Here is a 15464-nt window from a genome sequence, read left to right as displayed (position 1 = left end):
AATGGTAGAGGTGGGAAAACTTGACCACACATAATGCAGCTTGATTTGACTGGTCATCTTTGAATGGGGATACCAAAATACGGAAAGGCAAGTTGTATTTTTTCATGAAGAACCTTAAGCTGGGTTGCTTGAATTGATTATTGGTTATTGAATAAATGAGTAATAAACAAATGCATCAGATAGTATAGTTTTTAATAGGTGACATGGTGGTGCAGTGATTAGCACTATCACCTCACAGCAAGAAGGTTGCTGATTCGAATCTCGGCTGGGTCAGTTGTCATTTCTGTGTGGAGTTTGCATGTTCTTTCCATGTTGGAATGGGTTTCCTCCAGGTGCTCCTGTTTCCCCCACAGTCCAAAGTCATGCAGTACAGGTGAATTAAATTGGCCGTAGTGTGAATGAGTGTGTATGGATGTTTCCCAAATACTGGGTCGCAGCTGGAAGGGCATCCGCTGTGTAAAACATATGCTGGATAAGTTGGTGGTTCATTCCACTGTGGCGACCCCTGAGGAGTAAAGGGACTAAGCTGAAGGAAAATGATTAAATGAGTATAGTTTTAATAATATGTTGCATTGCTTCTTATTTTTTATTTGCTGCTTCTACTTGAACGTTAAATGTTTTGGCAGTTTTGTTTTTCATTTAACCGTGATGGACAGTTTTATTTTGTTTTTTTATCATTTTAATTTCAGGTTTGTTTCATTTGCCTGTACATATGGAGTCACATGTTGAATATGTGCAAACATGTGAAACGCATGTGAAATGTGACTATAGACCATTCAATAGGGTGGTATCATTGGCCCATGAACATTTTCTGCTTGTTGTCAAACTATTTTATAACTGTAACAAGAGGCTATTCAATCACAACTTAATGTTAAAACAGCTATCATAACATTATTTATCAATATGTGGACCTTTTTGAAATCTCGAATGCTATAGAAATTTAAAATGTAAAACAGGAAATACTTTGGGACAATTGTTTTTGTTTACATCCCTCAAAATGGTCAATAGAACATTTTTGGATTACATCAAATATGAAGAAATGTGATGAAGCGTGATGACCTGGGTTTTACAGAAAATCCAAAACCATGTTTCATGTGTGTCCTGTTGGTTTGATGTGAATTTTAACATGTTTTTAAAGTTCATGTTTTTTCATCTGTAAGGGTGATTAAGTTGGGGTAAATAAAAATTTAAAATATCTCCTAAGCAAGTAGCTTTAATAATGGAAAATTGTGGATAGTGGATAGTTCACCCAAAATGAATATTCACTTACTGTTTAGTGTTTATTTCTTCTCTTGAACACGAAAGTAAATACCATTGACTTCCATTGTATGATGTTTGACAGTAGAAAGTCAAATAGTTTTGGAACCAGTACAGGGTGTGTAAATGATGACAGTTTTAATTTTTGAGTAAACAATTCCTTGAATATTGGTAAAATAATTAGTTATTAATTGGGTATTCGTTTCCCAGTACTGGGTTGCAGCTGGAAGGGCATCCGCTGTGTAAAACATGGTGGATAAGTTGGCGGTTCATTCCGCTGTGGTGACCCCTTATGAATAAAGGGACTAAGCCGAAGGACAATTAATGAATGAATTGGGTATTAAAAATAAAACCACATCAACTGTAGTGTCCCTGGTGGCATTTTAGAGCTTTATATTTTTTCAGAGCTCTGGTTTCCCCCACAGTCTAAACAAATGCGCTATAGGTGAATTGAATAAACCAAATAGGCTGCAATGTATGTGTGTGTATGGATGTTTCCCAGTACTACGTTGCAGCTGACATCCGCTGTGTAAAACATATGCTGGATAAGTCGGTGGTTCATTCCGCTGTGGCGACCCCTGATGAATAAAGGCACTAAGCCGAAGGAGAATGAATTAATGAATATTTTTACAGTTCAGCTTTATTAAATCTGATTTCTAAAATCTTTGATACTTGTTCAATATCTTTTTCAATTTGTTTCTACTAATTAAACTTCTTTGTGTTTGAGTCCACATCATCAAACCACTGGTATTCATCACACAGACTTTTCCAGACGTTTGTCTAGGATCTGAATCGCTTTTAAGAGGCTTACGTAGCGTTTATGGATTGCTGCACACAAAGCCAGTAGTTGCGGAATTGATCCACAAAACATGCTTCATCAGTCACGTATTATGGCAAATAAAAAGGTGCTTTCTGATTGGCCGGTTTCTGATCTTCTCTTCAGGCTTTTCGAACGCAGTGCATTAAGTATGAATGCTGGTTTGTGCGTGTTTGCTGCATGTACGTGCGCTGCTGCTTTATAAGGGCTGAAATAGTCTTGATGTGGTGAAGCACCCTGGAGATGTTGCTGCTGGTGAGTAATGCAGTTTCTCCGAGGGAAAAGGAATGATGCGGGTGGAGCAACAGTGTGCCTCTTACACACACTTCTCTAACGCAACTGCAGCACTGAGGAAATTATTGAACAGGTGCATCAAGCTCTACCTGAAAGCTTGAGCTCTGCTTTACTGTGATGTGTGTTTGTGCGTGTGCGTGTGCGTGCGTGTGTGTGTGTGCGTGGATGTGTGTGTGGTGAGATGAGAATCTCTCATTGGCGAGCGGCTGGCATGCAACAGTTCTCTAGGGACCAGGGCTCCGGTACACTGATTCCGCCCCCACACACACACGCACCATCACTCTCCCTGACCTATATAGAGTGCGGAGAGAGGTAAGAAGGGACGACAGAGTAGTATCTAGGATTTGATGTACTCTATGAAAACAAGAGTCCTGCAGAAGTCTTTATTCTGCAGTTTTATGCGACGTAAGCAGTCTCTTCAGCATGTAGATTACCCATAATATTTCACACTCCAGTCCTGCTATATGGAAAAATCTGCATTTAAGTTTTTTATTATTTAAAAACATTGCTTACCAGCCAGGGCTCCCTGGGGGCCTCAGTAAACTTCCAATGGGGTTGCAGAATGTTTTTTTTTTTTTTTAATAACACAATTAGTTTGAATATACACTGTGTGGGAATTTAAATAAGGAAATAATTTAAAATCTAAACTATATAAAAGTTTGGGGTCAGTAAGAATTTTTTGCGTTTTAAGATAAGCTTATTCTGCTCACCCAGACTGCATTTATTTAATCGAAAATAAAGTACAAGTTGTTAAATTGTGAAATGTTGTTGCACTATAAAATAACTGTTCAAAAGTAGTTTATCATTTAATTTAATCATTTATTCCAGAGATTTTGAAGAGGATTTTACAGCTTCATTTCTGCAGTCTTCAGAATAGCATGATCCTTCAGAAATCAATCTAATATTTATTATTATTATTATTATTATTATTATTATTGTTATTAATAATGTAATAGTATAAAAGCAATAATGACTGGAGTAATAATTTTTTGAAAATACATATACTAAAAAAAGCTGTTATTTAAATTTTTAATAACTTTATTTAACATTTTTTTTTACATTTAATGAATGCCGTCTTGCTGAACAGAATTATATATATATATATATATATATATATATATATATATATATATATATATATATATATATATATATATATATATATATATATATATATATATATCTATATATATATATATATATTACACACACACACACCCTTCCCCTGCTCTTCCCCTTCCCTCTTCACCCATCCAACCACACAACTACCCACCCTGGTGGCACCCCTGATCAGCATTACACTTTTTGTTTTCTACTATTCGTTTATCTACAGAGTAACATTTACTTACCACATGGTTAGGATACATAATGAATTGCAATTACTGTTGTAAGAATGTTGTGCAAGTTATGTTATGATGTATATTATGATGACATATTCACAATTCAAAAAAGTTTTTGCTAATTTGTTTTTTTGTAAATCGATCAAATGCAAGCAAATGGCAACACTGCAATAGTGTAATGTGCAATATTCCAATGGCTCAGCTAGCTAGCAGGGTTAGCTGAGATTCTTTAAATTGTAACAATAGCATGAATGCTAGTAATATAATGTTGATTACTCATGTGTTAATGACATTTGAATTGTGGATAAAATCAAATTTGAATGGCAATATTACTTTTGATTAGTTATAAATACAGGGAACAGTGTATTAGTGAGGACCACCATGTTCTATGGTAAGTGAAAAATGAAAAGGACAGAACTGCCTCTTCCTATAGTTGAAAGTGAGGATGAGATGGGTTTTAGTGACCATGAGAATGATGCAGATTGGACACTTGATAAGAACTGTGATGCAGACAGTTCAGAGCCCAGAGGCATATAAAACAGGCGCATATAGTATAATAAATAAACATTTTTAGCTAGGAGCTACATTATTAGGATGCATCTGGATATATTAGACTTAATATTTGTTTATTTATTTGTTGTAATATTTACTGGAGGAAATATTTATACCTACTGTATGTTGTATGCATGATTATACAATATTATGTTTGTTTTTAATATTATTCAGCAAAAAAAGAATGGAATAAATGAAAGCTGTTGGAATATAAGTTGTTGCAAAGTATGTAAGGTGTCGTTTATAAGTTCTGTGTTAAAGCTTTTAACATTGCAACCCCAATTAAATCATTACAAACAACAAAATGTTTAAAAATAAAAAATAAAAAATCTAAATTTTTTAATTTCTAAGTTAGATCCACTATTGGATATTGTTGCCATATGGCAACATATCATAAAGTACCTTAAAAAATCCAAATTTTTGTACAGCACTTGAAGTTAAGCCATTCTAAGAAAAGAAAAACAGTCAAATTTGTATATTTTAATAGATTTGTTATAATGCGTGCAGTAGAGGGTTAAATATCTGCAAACATATTATGGTATTTTTATGCTTTACCAGAGTCAAAAACTTACAGCACCTTTAAAAACCGTATCTTTATTATTATAGCTCCTGATATCTTCCCAGTGTGAACCAGCTTTAATGCAAAAATGAAGAATCATATGTCTCTCAAACTTCAGCTGTTTGAATTTTGATTTAATATTAACTAGATTTAAGGTTCTTTCTTTGTTCCTGAATAATATATTTCCAGTGGATTCAGTGCTGAAATGTGAATGTGCGTTTGTCTGTGTGTTGGTTACTGTCGCCACTGCAGCCTGATTCTGCTTCTAAAAGCATCATATTGGTTGCTTATATTGGAACAAAAGCAGACTGGAGGGCTTGGAGTATTTTTGGCCTTGCCCTTGTATGGACATAAGAGCTGAGTTTAACAGTTTCCATCTATCACTTTATCTCCTTGCTCCCCCTTTTTGTTACATTTCCTCCCGTCTCTCTATTTTTCCTTTATGCAATGTTTATTTATTATTTTTTTGCTCTTTGCTTTTTGTTTCTCACTCATCTCTGTTTTTCTTTTTTCAATGTAGTGTATAGTGTCCAGTCAGGGCGTGAGTCCCTGCTCCACTCTGACCAGCAGTACGGCGTCTCCCAGCGCCGAGAGCCCCTGCTCCACCTTACCTGAGAGCTCCTCCAACAGCAGAGCTCCGGTCATCTGCTCCAGCGCCTGCTCCACTGCCACCTCCACCGTCATCACCACACCCAGCTCAACCCTGGAGAGCAAAGACAGTGGAATCATAGGTAACACATTTATCCCAGTTGAATAATTAATATATTTACATTGGGGAAGAAACTATAAAATCTACTAATTTCATCATTAAAATTTCAATGTTTGAAAAATAACTTTTTAAACATTATCGTATTTATTTATTTGAATAAACACTAAAATTTCAATGTATAAATGCACTACTTGTATTATGAATCTCAATGTCGCATAGACAATAGAATTAAATTAAGAGCTAAACAGGACATTTTATCTTAAACATTAAGAGCCCTATTATACACGTAGCGCAATAAGGTGCAAGATGTGTTTGGCGCAATTTGTTGCTATTTTCAGACCAATGCAACCCTAATTTTCATGTTTTTCACCACATTGCTTAAATAGCAAATGCGTTTGCACCACTTTGTGGACTCATGGGTGTGCTGGTCTAAAAAGGACTTGTGTTAACGCGCATTGTTGGCGGGTTGCTATTTTGAATAACTGAAATAAACTGCGCCAGTGACCAACTGAAAGCTGCTCTAAAGTTCAGGGCAGAGCACGTTAGTTATGCACTTATGCAGGTCCAAAACGCTTAGACATTGCTTAATAAACACAGGATGTACAGCAATACACAAATATCCTTACACGTAAAAAAAGGATTAAAATGTTACAAAAGTTATTATTTTTTATATACTGCCTCCATGCCTTCTTCATGTCCGGGAGGCTTTTTCAATTTATTTATGACAATTTGCATTTGTATAATGTTAATATTAGTAGTATTATTTATTAAACGCATATTTATATTTGTTTGAATAAAAACATGGTTAGATTTGTCCATCTGTCGGGTTTTGGCGATGTATGCGTCACTATATTGGGCATAAGAATAGAATAATGGCTGGAAATTAGAACTGAATTTAGAAATAGTTTTGAAACAAATCTTTGCGCTTATAAGCTAAATTAAATATGTAGAATTATGAATGTCTTCAGTGGAGTGCGTACTACACTGTTTCCTTATCCATGAGAGTTAAGAAGTAAAGTAAAGAGTAAAAGTAAAGAGAAAGTAAAGACGCTGAATGGAGAAGGCTTATTCTTTATCACTTTCTTTATTCACTAGTAAAGCGTTCAGTTTTTTCACTTACAAAGTCCACCATGTAAATAGCAAATGCCCCATTGCACAATGCAACTGACTATTAAAGGGAATGGGAGATGAGACTCTGATTGGTTTATTGCACGTTATGCTCAAAACGCACTTAAAACTTAATAAGAGAATGCATATTTATCCCTTCCTAAAGTAGTAAAAGTTGATTCGGACATGCCTGTAATGCTTTTGTGGCATGTGATTTAGACTTTGCGTCTAGATCGTTAATATTGAGCCCTCAGTCTCAGTTGGTGACTGATTTGAAGAGCGGACTAGGAGATCTAACAATTCAGAATCAAAATGTGATCAAATATTGCAGCTCAAAGTGCAAAACTAGTTTTACCTTGTCAAACAACTACAGAATAAGTGGGTTAATGTTCATTCATTGATTCATTTTTTTATATTAATCTGGGGTCGTCACAGCAGAAAGAGCCGCCAACTTATCTAGCTCATGTTTTTTTAGCAGCGGATGCCCTTCCAGCCACATCCCATAACTGGGAAATGGGTTAATGTTATTGTTTATTATTTTTGTTTTTACTATTGTATAATTTAGTTTTTTAACATTATTCAGTCATTCAACCACAAGGCACATATTGAAATAATGATAATTTTAAAAAATCCAGTCTGTTAACATATACTGTAGACTCCTTTCAAAGTTTGCATTTCAGTGATGAAGCTCTTTTAGACTGAACTCAAACGAACCCACTGATGAATGATCTATTCATGCCATGAGTGAACACATACAGTATCTGTCAGGCTGAATTAAATGCTGGTCTGAAATCCAGCTGTCAAAAGCACAAGAAAGAAATCTTCAGTACTTTGTCGCAGTTTTCCTTTTGAAGTGATTTGCATTTTTTGGATTGGTTGAAGCTCCGGTTTTCCCCACAAGTCCGAAGACATGCGCTGTAGGTGAATTAGGTAACTAAATTGTTCGTAGTTTATGAGTGTGAATGAGAGGGTATGAGTGTTTCACAGTGATAGGTTGCAGCTAGTAGGGCATCCGCTGCATAAAACATATGCTGGATAAGTTACCGGTTGATTCCACTGTGGCGACCCCAGATTAATAAAATGACTAAGGCGAAAATAAAATGAATAAATGAATGGTTTGGTTGAATTTAATCATTAGATTAATGAAGTTGAGCAGCAAAAATGCTAGCACTGAAAGTAAGTCCATAAACTATTGTTATTTCTTTTTTCATTTGACAGCCCTAGTTTTTAATAAAATTAACTTGATGCTAAATTGTACTACTTTGTGTAATATTTCATGCAGACATCTCAATAATTATGCCTTATGACTATTTCAAATAGTGCAAGTTAATAACGTTAAGAGTAATATTAAGGCCAATTTTGGGGCGAAGACATCAATGACTGTACAGTAATTCCTCCATACTGAATTCTGATTAGTGGGCATAGTTTATCAATGGAAAGTGGTAAGCACTGTTTGTTCTTTCAGGAAATGCTGTACAATTTTTTTTTTTTTTTTTTTTGTGAACTTTGAGGAGAACATTGTTAAACATGTCAGACTTCATCAGTTAGACGTCACCAATTTCTTTTGCCCATACTCTTTTCTGTTTCACAAAGCTGTCTGAATTTGCAGCATCTCTATTGTGTTAAGATTTACATTGAGAGATGCTAATCAAGAGAGCACTAGACCAGTGGTCCCTAACCTTTTTATCACCGCAGACCGGTTAACGCTTGACAATTTTACTGCGGCTTAGGGGGTGGGTGAGGAGAATGTATGTAGATTGCTAGTTTTCTCAGAGGATGACAAGCTGACAAACAAAACATTGCTCTAGCCCTGACACAAGTTTTATTTGAGGAGAAAATTAAAAACCACTGCAGTGTTTGGGAGTTTTGTGTTTGTCTGAGCAATGTGTATTTTTCATAAAAATACATACAAAGTACAAAGCTGATCGGTCCGTTCTTGTCACGTGACTCACTGTGCGCTCGCATCAATTTGAAAGTTGAGATGTTTTCAACAAGGTGCTGCTGTAAGCCACACGCCTTCATTGGAAATAACGAACTTGCCTGCAGTAAAGACGGAATTTATGAACGACCCCTATGGTTGCCATCATTTGCAATCTCTAGCAGTTGATCTTGCACAGACATGCTGGTTTCACCTGATTTGTTAACAAATGGGTTGCGGATCCATTCCTGGGCAGTTCTTCACTGGGCCATTCCCTTTCGCCTAGAAATTTTCCAAAGATGTCGATTTCTAACTCATTTTGTTTACTTGTGGGTTAAATGTTGGTGCTCAAATGATCGAGATGTAACCAAGAGAATATAGTCATTTTTCAAAATAAAGATTTTTCAAAATAAAAGATTGTTTAGACTGATAATAAATAAAATGGAAATAATTGATGATGTCTTGTGCGGCTTGGTACCAATTGATCCACAGACCAGTACCAGCCAGCAGCCCGGTGGTTGGGGACCACTGCATTAGACATCACAAAGCTTGACTTATCAAAGCTGTTTATTGTTTGAAGACTTTATAGAAGTGTGTTTTATTTTTTTGGTCTGTTCTGATAACACACAAGAGCCAGAGATATGCTCTATCAAAACTGGGACAGCGTTGTGTCTTTATTTCAGGTCTGCCTGCCGGTTTCTTGAAGTAGGACATCAGTAGCTTTTTAAAAGCCCCAAAATAGTGTTTTTAGCGTGGTTGTGGTAAAGAAAGGTCACAGATAGCAGCACTAAAGCGAAATGTCTGACACCAATTACTTGAACGAGTCCTATTTGATCTCTTCATGTCTCAAGATTGTTTGTTGACTCTTCAAACCTGACTTTGATGCTTAATACCTGTTTTCTTTTCCGTGATGTTTCATTTTGTCCTTCTGTGTTGTTCTCTCCTCCTGTGTCCTTCCTGTTAATGTCTGACTCCTCCCTCTACGCCTCGTTCACCTTCATCTCTCTGTCTGTTTCTCCGTCCTGCAGCAACAGTCACCAGTTCTAGTGAGAATGAAGAGCGCTGTGGATCTAGTCTGGAGTGGGCGAAAGATGGAGGTGCGGGTGTAAGAGGCGAGAGCGGGCGTAGCTGTATTCCCATCACTCCAGAGGAGCCCACGGTCTCTAGTGAAGTTCAACCGAGGACAAGCAGCACAGGCGGGGCGGCACCTGTTGTGACATCACCACTGGATGGACCAATCACGTATCACAGTGCCTCTTTGGTTATGCCACGCCCAAATTCTGTGGCAGGTGAGTTATTATTGGTAGCATCATGCTCTATTATTTATTTTTTTACAAGGTGTTTTGTTCTTCAGGGTTTCTTGCAGCCCTATTCATCATTCCACCTCTGCTGATTTTGTAGCACAATGCTGAAAGTAGTTGTGTTTTGTCCAACGTGATGAGATTTAAAAAAAATCTGTGTACAGCAAGATGATATAAAGAGATGATATGTCTTTCTGTTGCTTTTTCTTTAAACAAATGTGCAGTGCAACTCCTTTAGAATGATGATTTAAAACTTTTTTTAAGCCAATTGCTCAAAGTCTCAAAACTCAAAGTTTTTTTATAAATAAGTTTGAAGTTTTACTAAATAAATCAAGCACATGCTGCTAAAACTTTACCACGATAAACTATTTATATATTTTAACATACATCATCAAAATATTGTTCATTTCGTATTTGAACTCAAGGCATATACTCATATACTCAAAACGAGGTTCGTTTTCATTCAATATTTGAGGGCATGATGATTTCGAAAAGGCTGACTGACAATATACTCTGATTATGAATGTGTCCACTACTCGAGTGTACCCTCTAAACACAACAATGGGGGTGAGGTAGAAGAAATGTTTTGTTAACATCTGGCAAACTTCTATTTGTTGTGGAAAAACACAGAATATCACTGCCAGTGTGCGCACACTTGTATAAAACTGGTATAACATGGTAGCTCTTCACATCTGGTGTGTGACCCCCCCCCCCCACCCCCCAAGATTTCACAATTTCTTCTCAATCAAATTTGGGGTGTAGATAGCGTCCCTCCAGTGTGTTCATATTGCTGACTTGAGGTTGTACTGTAGCCGGCAGCTAACTCTCTGCCACTCTCACATGGTCGCCCACTGAAGCTAAGCAGGGCTGTGCCTGGTTAGTACCTGGGAGACCACATGGGGAAGCTAGGTTGCTACCTGAAGTGGTGTTAATGAGGCCAGCAGGGGGCACTCAACCTTCGGTCTGTGTGGGTCCTAACGCCCCAGTAAATCGATGGGGACTCTATACTGCTCACTGAGCGTAGTTTTTCAGATGAGATGTTAAAAGTCCTGACTTTCTGTGGTCATTAAAATAATACCTAGATGTCCTTCAAAAAAAGAGTAGTGGGTTTAACCCTGGCATCCTGGCCAAATTTGCCCGCCTGGTAACCATCCCCATATCATAATTGGCTTAATCACTCTGGCTGTTTCTCAATTCCAAGAACGCAGAGAACAAACTTGCATTCTGATGGAGAACAGTTTTGCCAGGTGTCCACGGAAGAACGAATTCGAAAGACCGTGAGAACAGAGAACGCATCCTCTGAGGAATGAGATGTTGCGTTCTTCCTTATGGTAACGTGACCACAGGTTTTAAATGGAAAATTATTTAAACATTGCAGCATTCATACAGCGATTTATTGTTTTTCCCCTTTTCAAAATATATAATATGCTTAAAAACATTATAAATATACGCTGTACAAATCAAATTAAACAGATTTTGTTTTAATTCAGCAAAAAAACACCCTTAATGTGTTTATTACTTTATTAAGATGTTTATGGTAATGTTTATATTCACCTTTTCATTTAGGAAAACTCCAGAGATAAATAAGTGATATCTGAACTTTAATAATAAATCTAAACAAAATGCTGTGCTTCCCACCTCCAGTCGCAATGACTTCTGGGACTTCTAGAGCAAGATCGGTGCTCAAGTCTGCATCAATGTGTCCTTGATATCAAGAACACATCCGGGAAGTTTTGGTCTTGAATATTGGAACTAAACTTTGGCAGTTGATGATGACGTTACACGAGAACACGAGGACGCAAGACGCATAACGCATATTACGAAACAGCCTCTGTCCCCTCTCCACCAGTCAACTTATAATATGGCTGCGGTCATGTCATCCAAGTGGATGTTGCACACTGGTAGTGGATGAGAAGACTCTCCCCAATGTGTAAAGTTCAGAAAAGAGCTATATAAATGTAAGAAATTATTATTATTATTATTAATATTATTAATCCAGTCTGACCTTTGTGGATATGAGATACAAATCATTAGCACATCAAAAAGGCAGAGTTACAGAACAATTCCTTCATCATCATGAACCAATGATAGCTCAAAGGTGTTTAGGAATCAAAACGAACTCCCTCAAAAGTTCACTTTGGTGAGCTTTTATGCCAAATGGGCTGGTAATTCAGAAACTGCTGATCTACTGGGATTTTCACGCACAACCATCTCTAGAGTTTACCGAGAAGGGTCTGAAAAAGAGAAAATATCCAGTGAGCTGTAGTTCTTTGAGAGCAAATGTCTTGTTGATGACTGAGGTCAGAGGTGAATGGCTAGACTGGTTCCAGCTGATAGAAAAGCAACAATAACTTAAATAACCACTCGTTACAACCGTGGTATGCAGAAGAGGATATCTGAACGCACAACACATCGAACCTCGAGGCAGATGGGGTACAGCAGAAGAAAACCACTTTGGGTGCCACTCCTGTCAGCTAAGAACAGGAAACATAGGCTACAATTCTCACAGGCTCACCAAAGTCTGACAATATAAGATTGGAAAAACGTTGCCTTGTCTGATGAGTCTTGATTTCTGCTGCGACATTCGGATGGTAGGGTTAGAATTTGGCGTAGACAACATCAAAGCATGGATCCATACTGCCTTTTATCAACTATTCAGGCTAGTAAGGCTGGTGAAATGGTGTAAGGAATATTGTCTTGGCACACTTTGGGCCCATTTGTTCCAAAGCCTACCTAAGTGTTGTTGCTGACCATGTCCATCCCTGACCACAGTTTACCCATCTTCTGATGGTTACTTCCAGCAGGATAATTCGCCATGTCATAAAGCGCAAATTATCTCAGACTGGTTTCTTGACCATGGAAAAAAGTTCATTGTACACGGGCCTCCACAGTCACTAGAGCTCAATCCAATAGAGCACCTTTAGGATGTGGTGGAACGGGAGATTCGCGTCATGTGCTGCCTGTTTTTGTTGCGATTGTATCAAACTGATAATGCATTACTTTAGGTCAGTAGACAGAGAGTCTGTGGTCTTTTATGGGTGTTTAAATGCTTGAGCGTTTACACAATGAGAAAGTTGTTGAAAGTGGACAACCTCAAAACCATTTAGATTCTCTTCAGACCTGTATTTAACATTTTCCAATAGAGGTTGTCTAGAACGTATCATAATATCGGGTGTAAACAAGCACCCAGTATGAACTCCAGCAAAGATCAAGTCGTCTGCATTCAGCAGCTTGTGTTTGAACAAATCTGTTTGTCTTGAACACAGTTGTATGTCCTGGATGAGAAAATCCGCGTCTGGCTGCCTTTCCTCCAGCGGCTTCCAGAAAGCTTTACAAACGGGTGGCTTTGATTTTCTCTTGCTGTAAAGCTAAATGGGGAAATTGCTGTCGGATATACAGAATGACTCCAACAAAGCAAAATGTCTCTCCAAGTGCCTGTCTGCGGTGATCTTTGTCCTGCAGAGCGGGCGAAGAGAGACGTTAACGTATTTATATCTGAGCACTTCAAAGGGCTGGATCATGGTTTCACATTTGAGTCTCTTCACAAGCGAACGCAACGTGACGAATGACAATCATCATCCCTGTGTTTATGCCCGACTGCACAGATTATGGGTTGCAGGCAGATTAGATTATGGGAGCGGATTGGAGATTGAACAGGGATGAGTGGAGAGGGAGGGGTGTGGTGAGTGAAGAAAGATGAATGAAATGAATGATTGAGTGAATGAGTGGATGGCTTGTGAGTGGGTAAACTAAGCCAGCTATCTCGATCTCTGTGGCTTTAATTAAAGGGATAGTTCACCCCAAAATGAAAATTCTGTTTTCATTTACTTGCATGTTCCAAGTCTATGCAAGTTTCTTTCTTCTTGTCCCTGCTCCCCAATATAGAGGGGAGCAGGGACGAAAGTACCAATTTTTATATAAACCTATTTTTATAAGATAATGTTTAGTTTGGTTACTAACTTATAAGTGTGGTCTATCGAAGATTTTTATTTAATAAACCTATATGAAGACGCATTTAATTGGGTGAGTGGAAAGCCCTATGAATTTGCCACTATATGTCATTGAAAACAGGTGACAGGTTAAGGCAAAGGGGTCATAAAAGATCACGAGAGAGGATTTGGGGATACAATGAGAGCCATCTGTGTCAGAAAAGCATGAAATGTATACAACATAGGTTGAAACTGTCATGTATGTTTGAAAAGACCCATACTGTATGGGAGAGAAGAGTCCAGTTTAGATGTTTGAAACATAGATACTAGTCATGATTATCAAATGTGAACTGTTTGTGTAAAAACAGTTATGAATACATTAGATCTTTACATTATGAGGGCCACCAAGAAGAAGAGGCTTTAAATAGGGGTCGTAAAGAAGTAGGAGCTGGAAGAGGCCTGTTGAACCAGTAAACAGCTGTGAAAACACAAAGGTGGGAGGAAGCCAGGATAAAGGGGATAGCAAATGTGAGGGACATTAGATTGTCTTGGAGTGAGACTAGGGATGGGTCTGCTTACGGACGTCTCTGCTTTTTTGGAAGATATTCCAATAAAGTATATTCTTCTGATATTCATAACCTCCAGACTGAGTTTGATTCATTAAGAGAAAAACCAAAACCACTACAATATCAGGTGGTAGTGTAATAAAATGTAGAACAACATCCAAATAATTTCACTATAAACATAAATTGCACATACTTTTTGACCCCGTCAGTAGGGTCAAAAGTAACGCAACATTATTTGCTAGATTTACTGGTTTAATCTTGTTCATAAATATATCTGACTATGACCTTGTTCATGTTAACTGCAAATATATTTATTCATTCATTCATTTTCTTTTTGGGCTTAGTCCCTTTATTAATCCGGGGTCACCACAGCGGAATGAATCCCCAACTTATCCAGAACATTTTTACGCAGCAGATGCCATTCCAGCCGCAACCCATCTCTGGGAAACATCCACACACACTCATTCACTGCGGACAATTTAGCCTACCCAGTTCACCTGTACCGGAGCACCCGGAGGAAACCCACGCGAACGTGGGGAGAACATGCAAACTACACACAGAAACGGCAACTGACCTAGCCGAGGCTCCAACCAGCGACCTTCTTGCTGTGAGGCAACAGCACTCCCTACTGCGCCACTGCACAAAACATATTTTGTCCTTAATTTTTTTGCAAAATCATTTAAGATATGGTGCACTACGATATCATATTTATAACCAAACTTTAGTTGATATGTAATGTAGCTGTGTGAACATAAACAACATCTCTGAATGTAAGACGCTCAAAGTTCAATGCAAAGGGAGACATTGGCTTTTACAGAGTGAGCTTGGCTAAGCCTACATTGAATGAGGTTTGGGGACTACTAATAAATACATCCAGTTTAATGAGATCACAAAGGCCTCTGGTTACATGCATTCACTGCGCACATACACCCTGCTTAGCGAAGGGGCGTGGCCAGAGGCGCTGTAATGTTATAGCAGAGAAAGTTAAAATGTGTTCCAAACGCTGCTATTTCCACATAGCGTCTTCTGTTTCTGTGTTTGGGCTTTCAAAGGACACGACACAAAGAGAGATGTTCTTACAGGTTAATTTCGATTATGTTTCAGAGAATCATAAA

At 37.8% G+C, this 15464-nt stretch overlaps 1 protein-coding gene across 4 annotated transcripts in view; it reads left to right on the top strand.

Moving 5' to 3' along the window:
- Window positions 1-15464, top strand: part of tanc1a (tetratricopeptide repeat, ankyrin repeat and coiled-coil containing 1a) — a 161150-nt gene that overhangs the window by 87435 nt on the left and 58251 nt on the right. For all 4 annotated transcript variants that reach the window (XM_001920196.7, XM_005165845.5, XM_073953756.1 and 1 more), the window contains 2 exons: window positions 5340-5550; window positions 9582-9842. In XM_001920196.7, the coding sequence (XP_001920231.2) occupies window positions 5340-5550; window positions 9582-9842 (472 nt within the window). The remainder of the gene's footprint in view (window positions 1-5339; window positions 5551-9581; window positions 9843-15464) is intronic.

The sequence above is a fragment of the Danio rerio genome, chromosome 6 (genome assembly GCF_049306965.1).
Source record: "Danio rerio strain Tuebingen ecotype United States chromosome 6, GRCz12tu, whole genome shotgun sequence".
NCBI classification, from domain to species: domain Eukaryota; kingdom Metazoa; phylum Chordata; class Actinopteri; order Cypriniformes; family Danionidae; genus Danio; species Danio rerio.
This window is presented reverse-complemented; position numbering and strand designations above follow the sequence as displayed.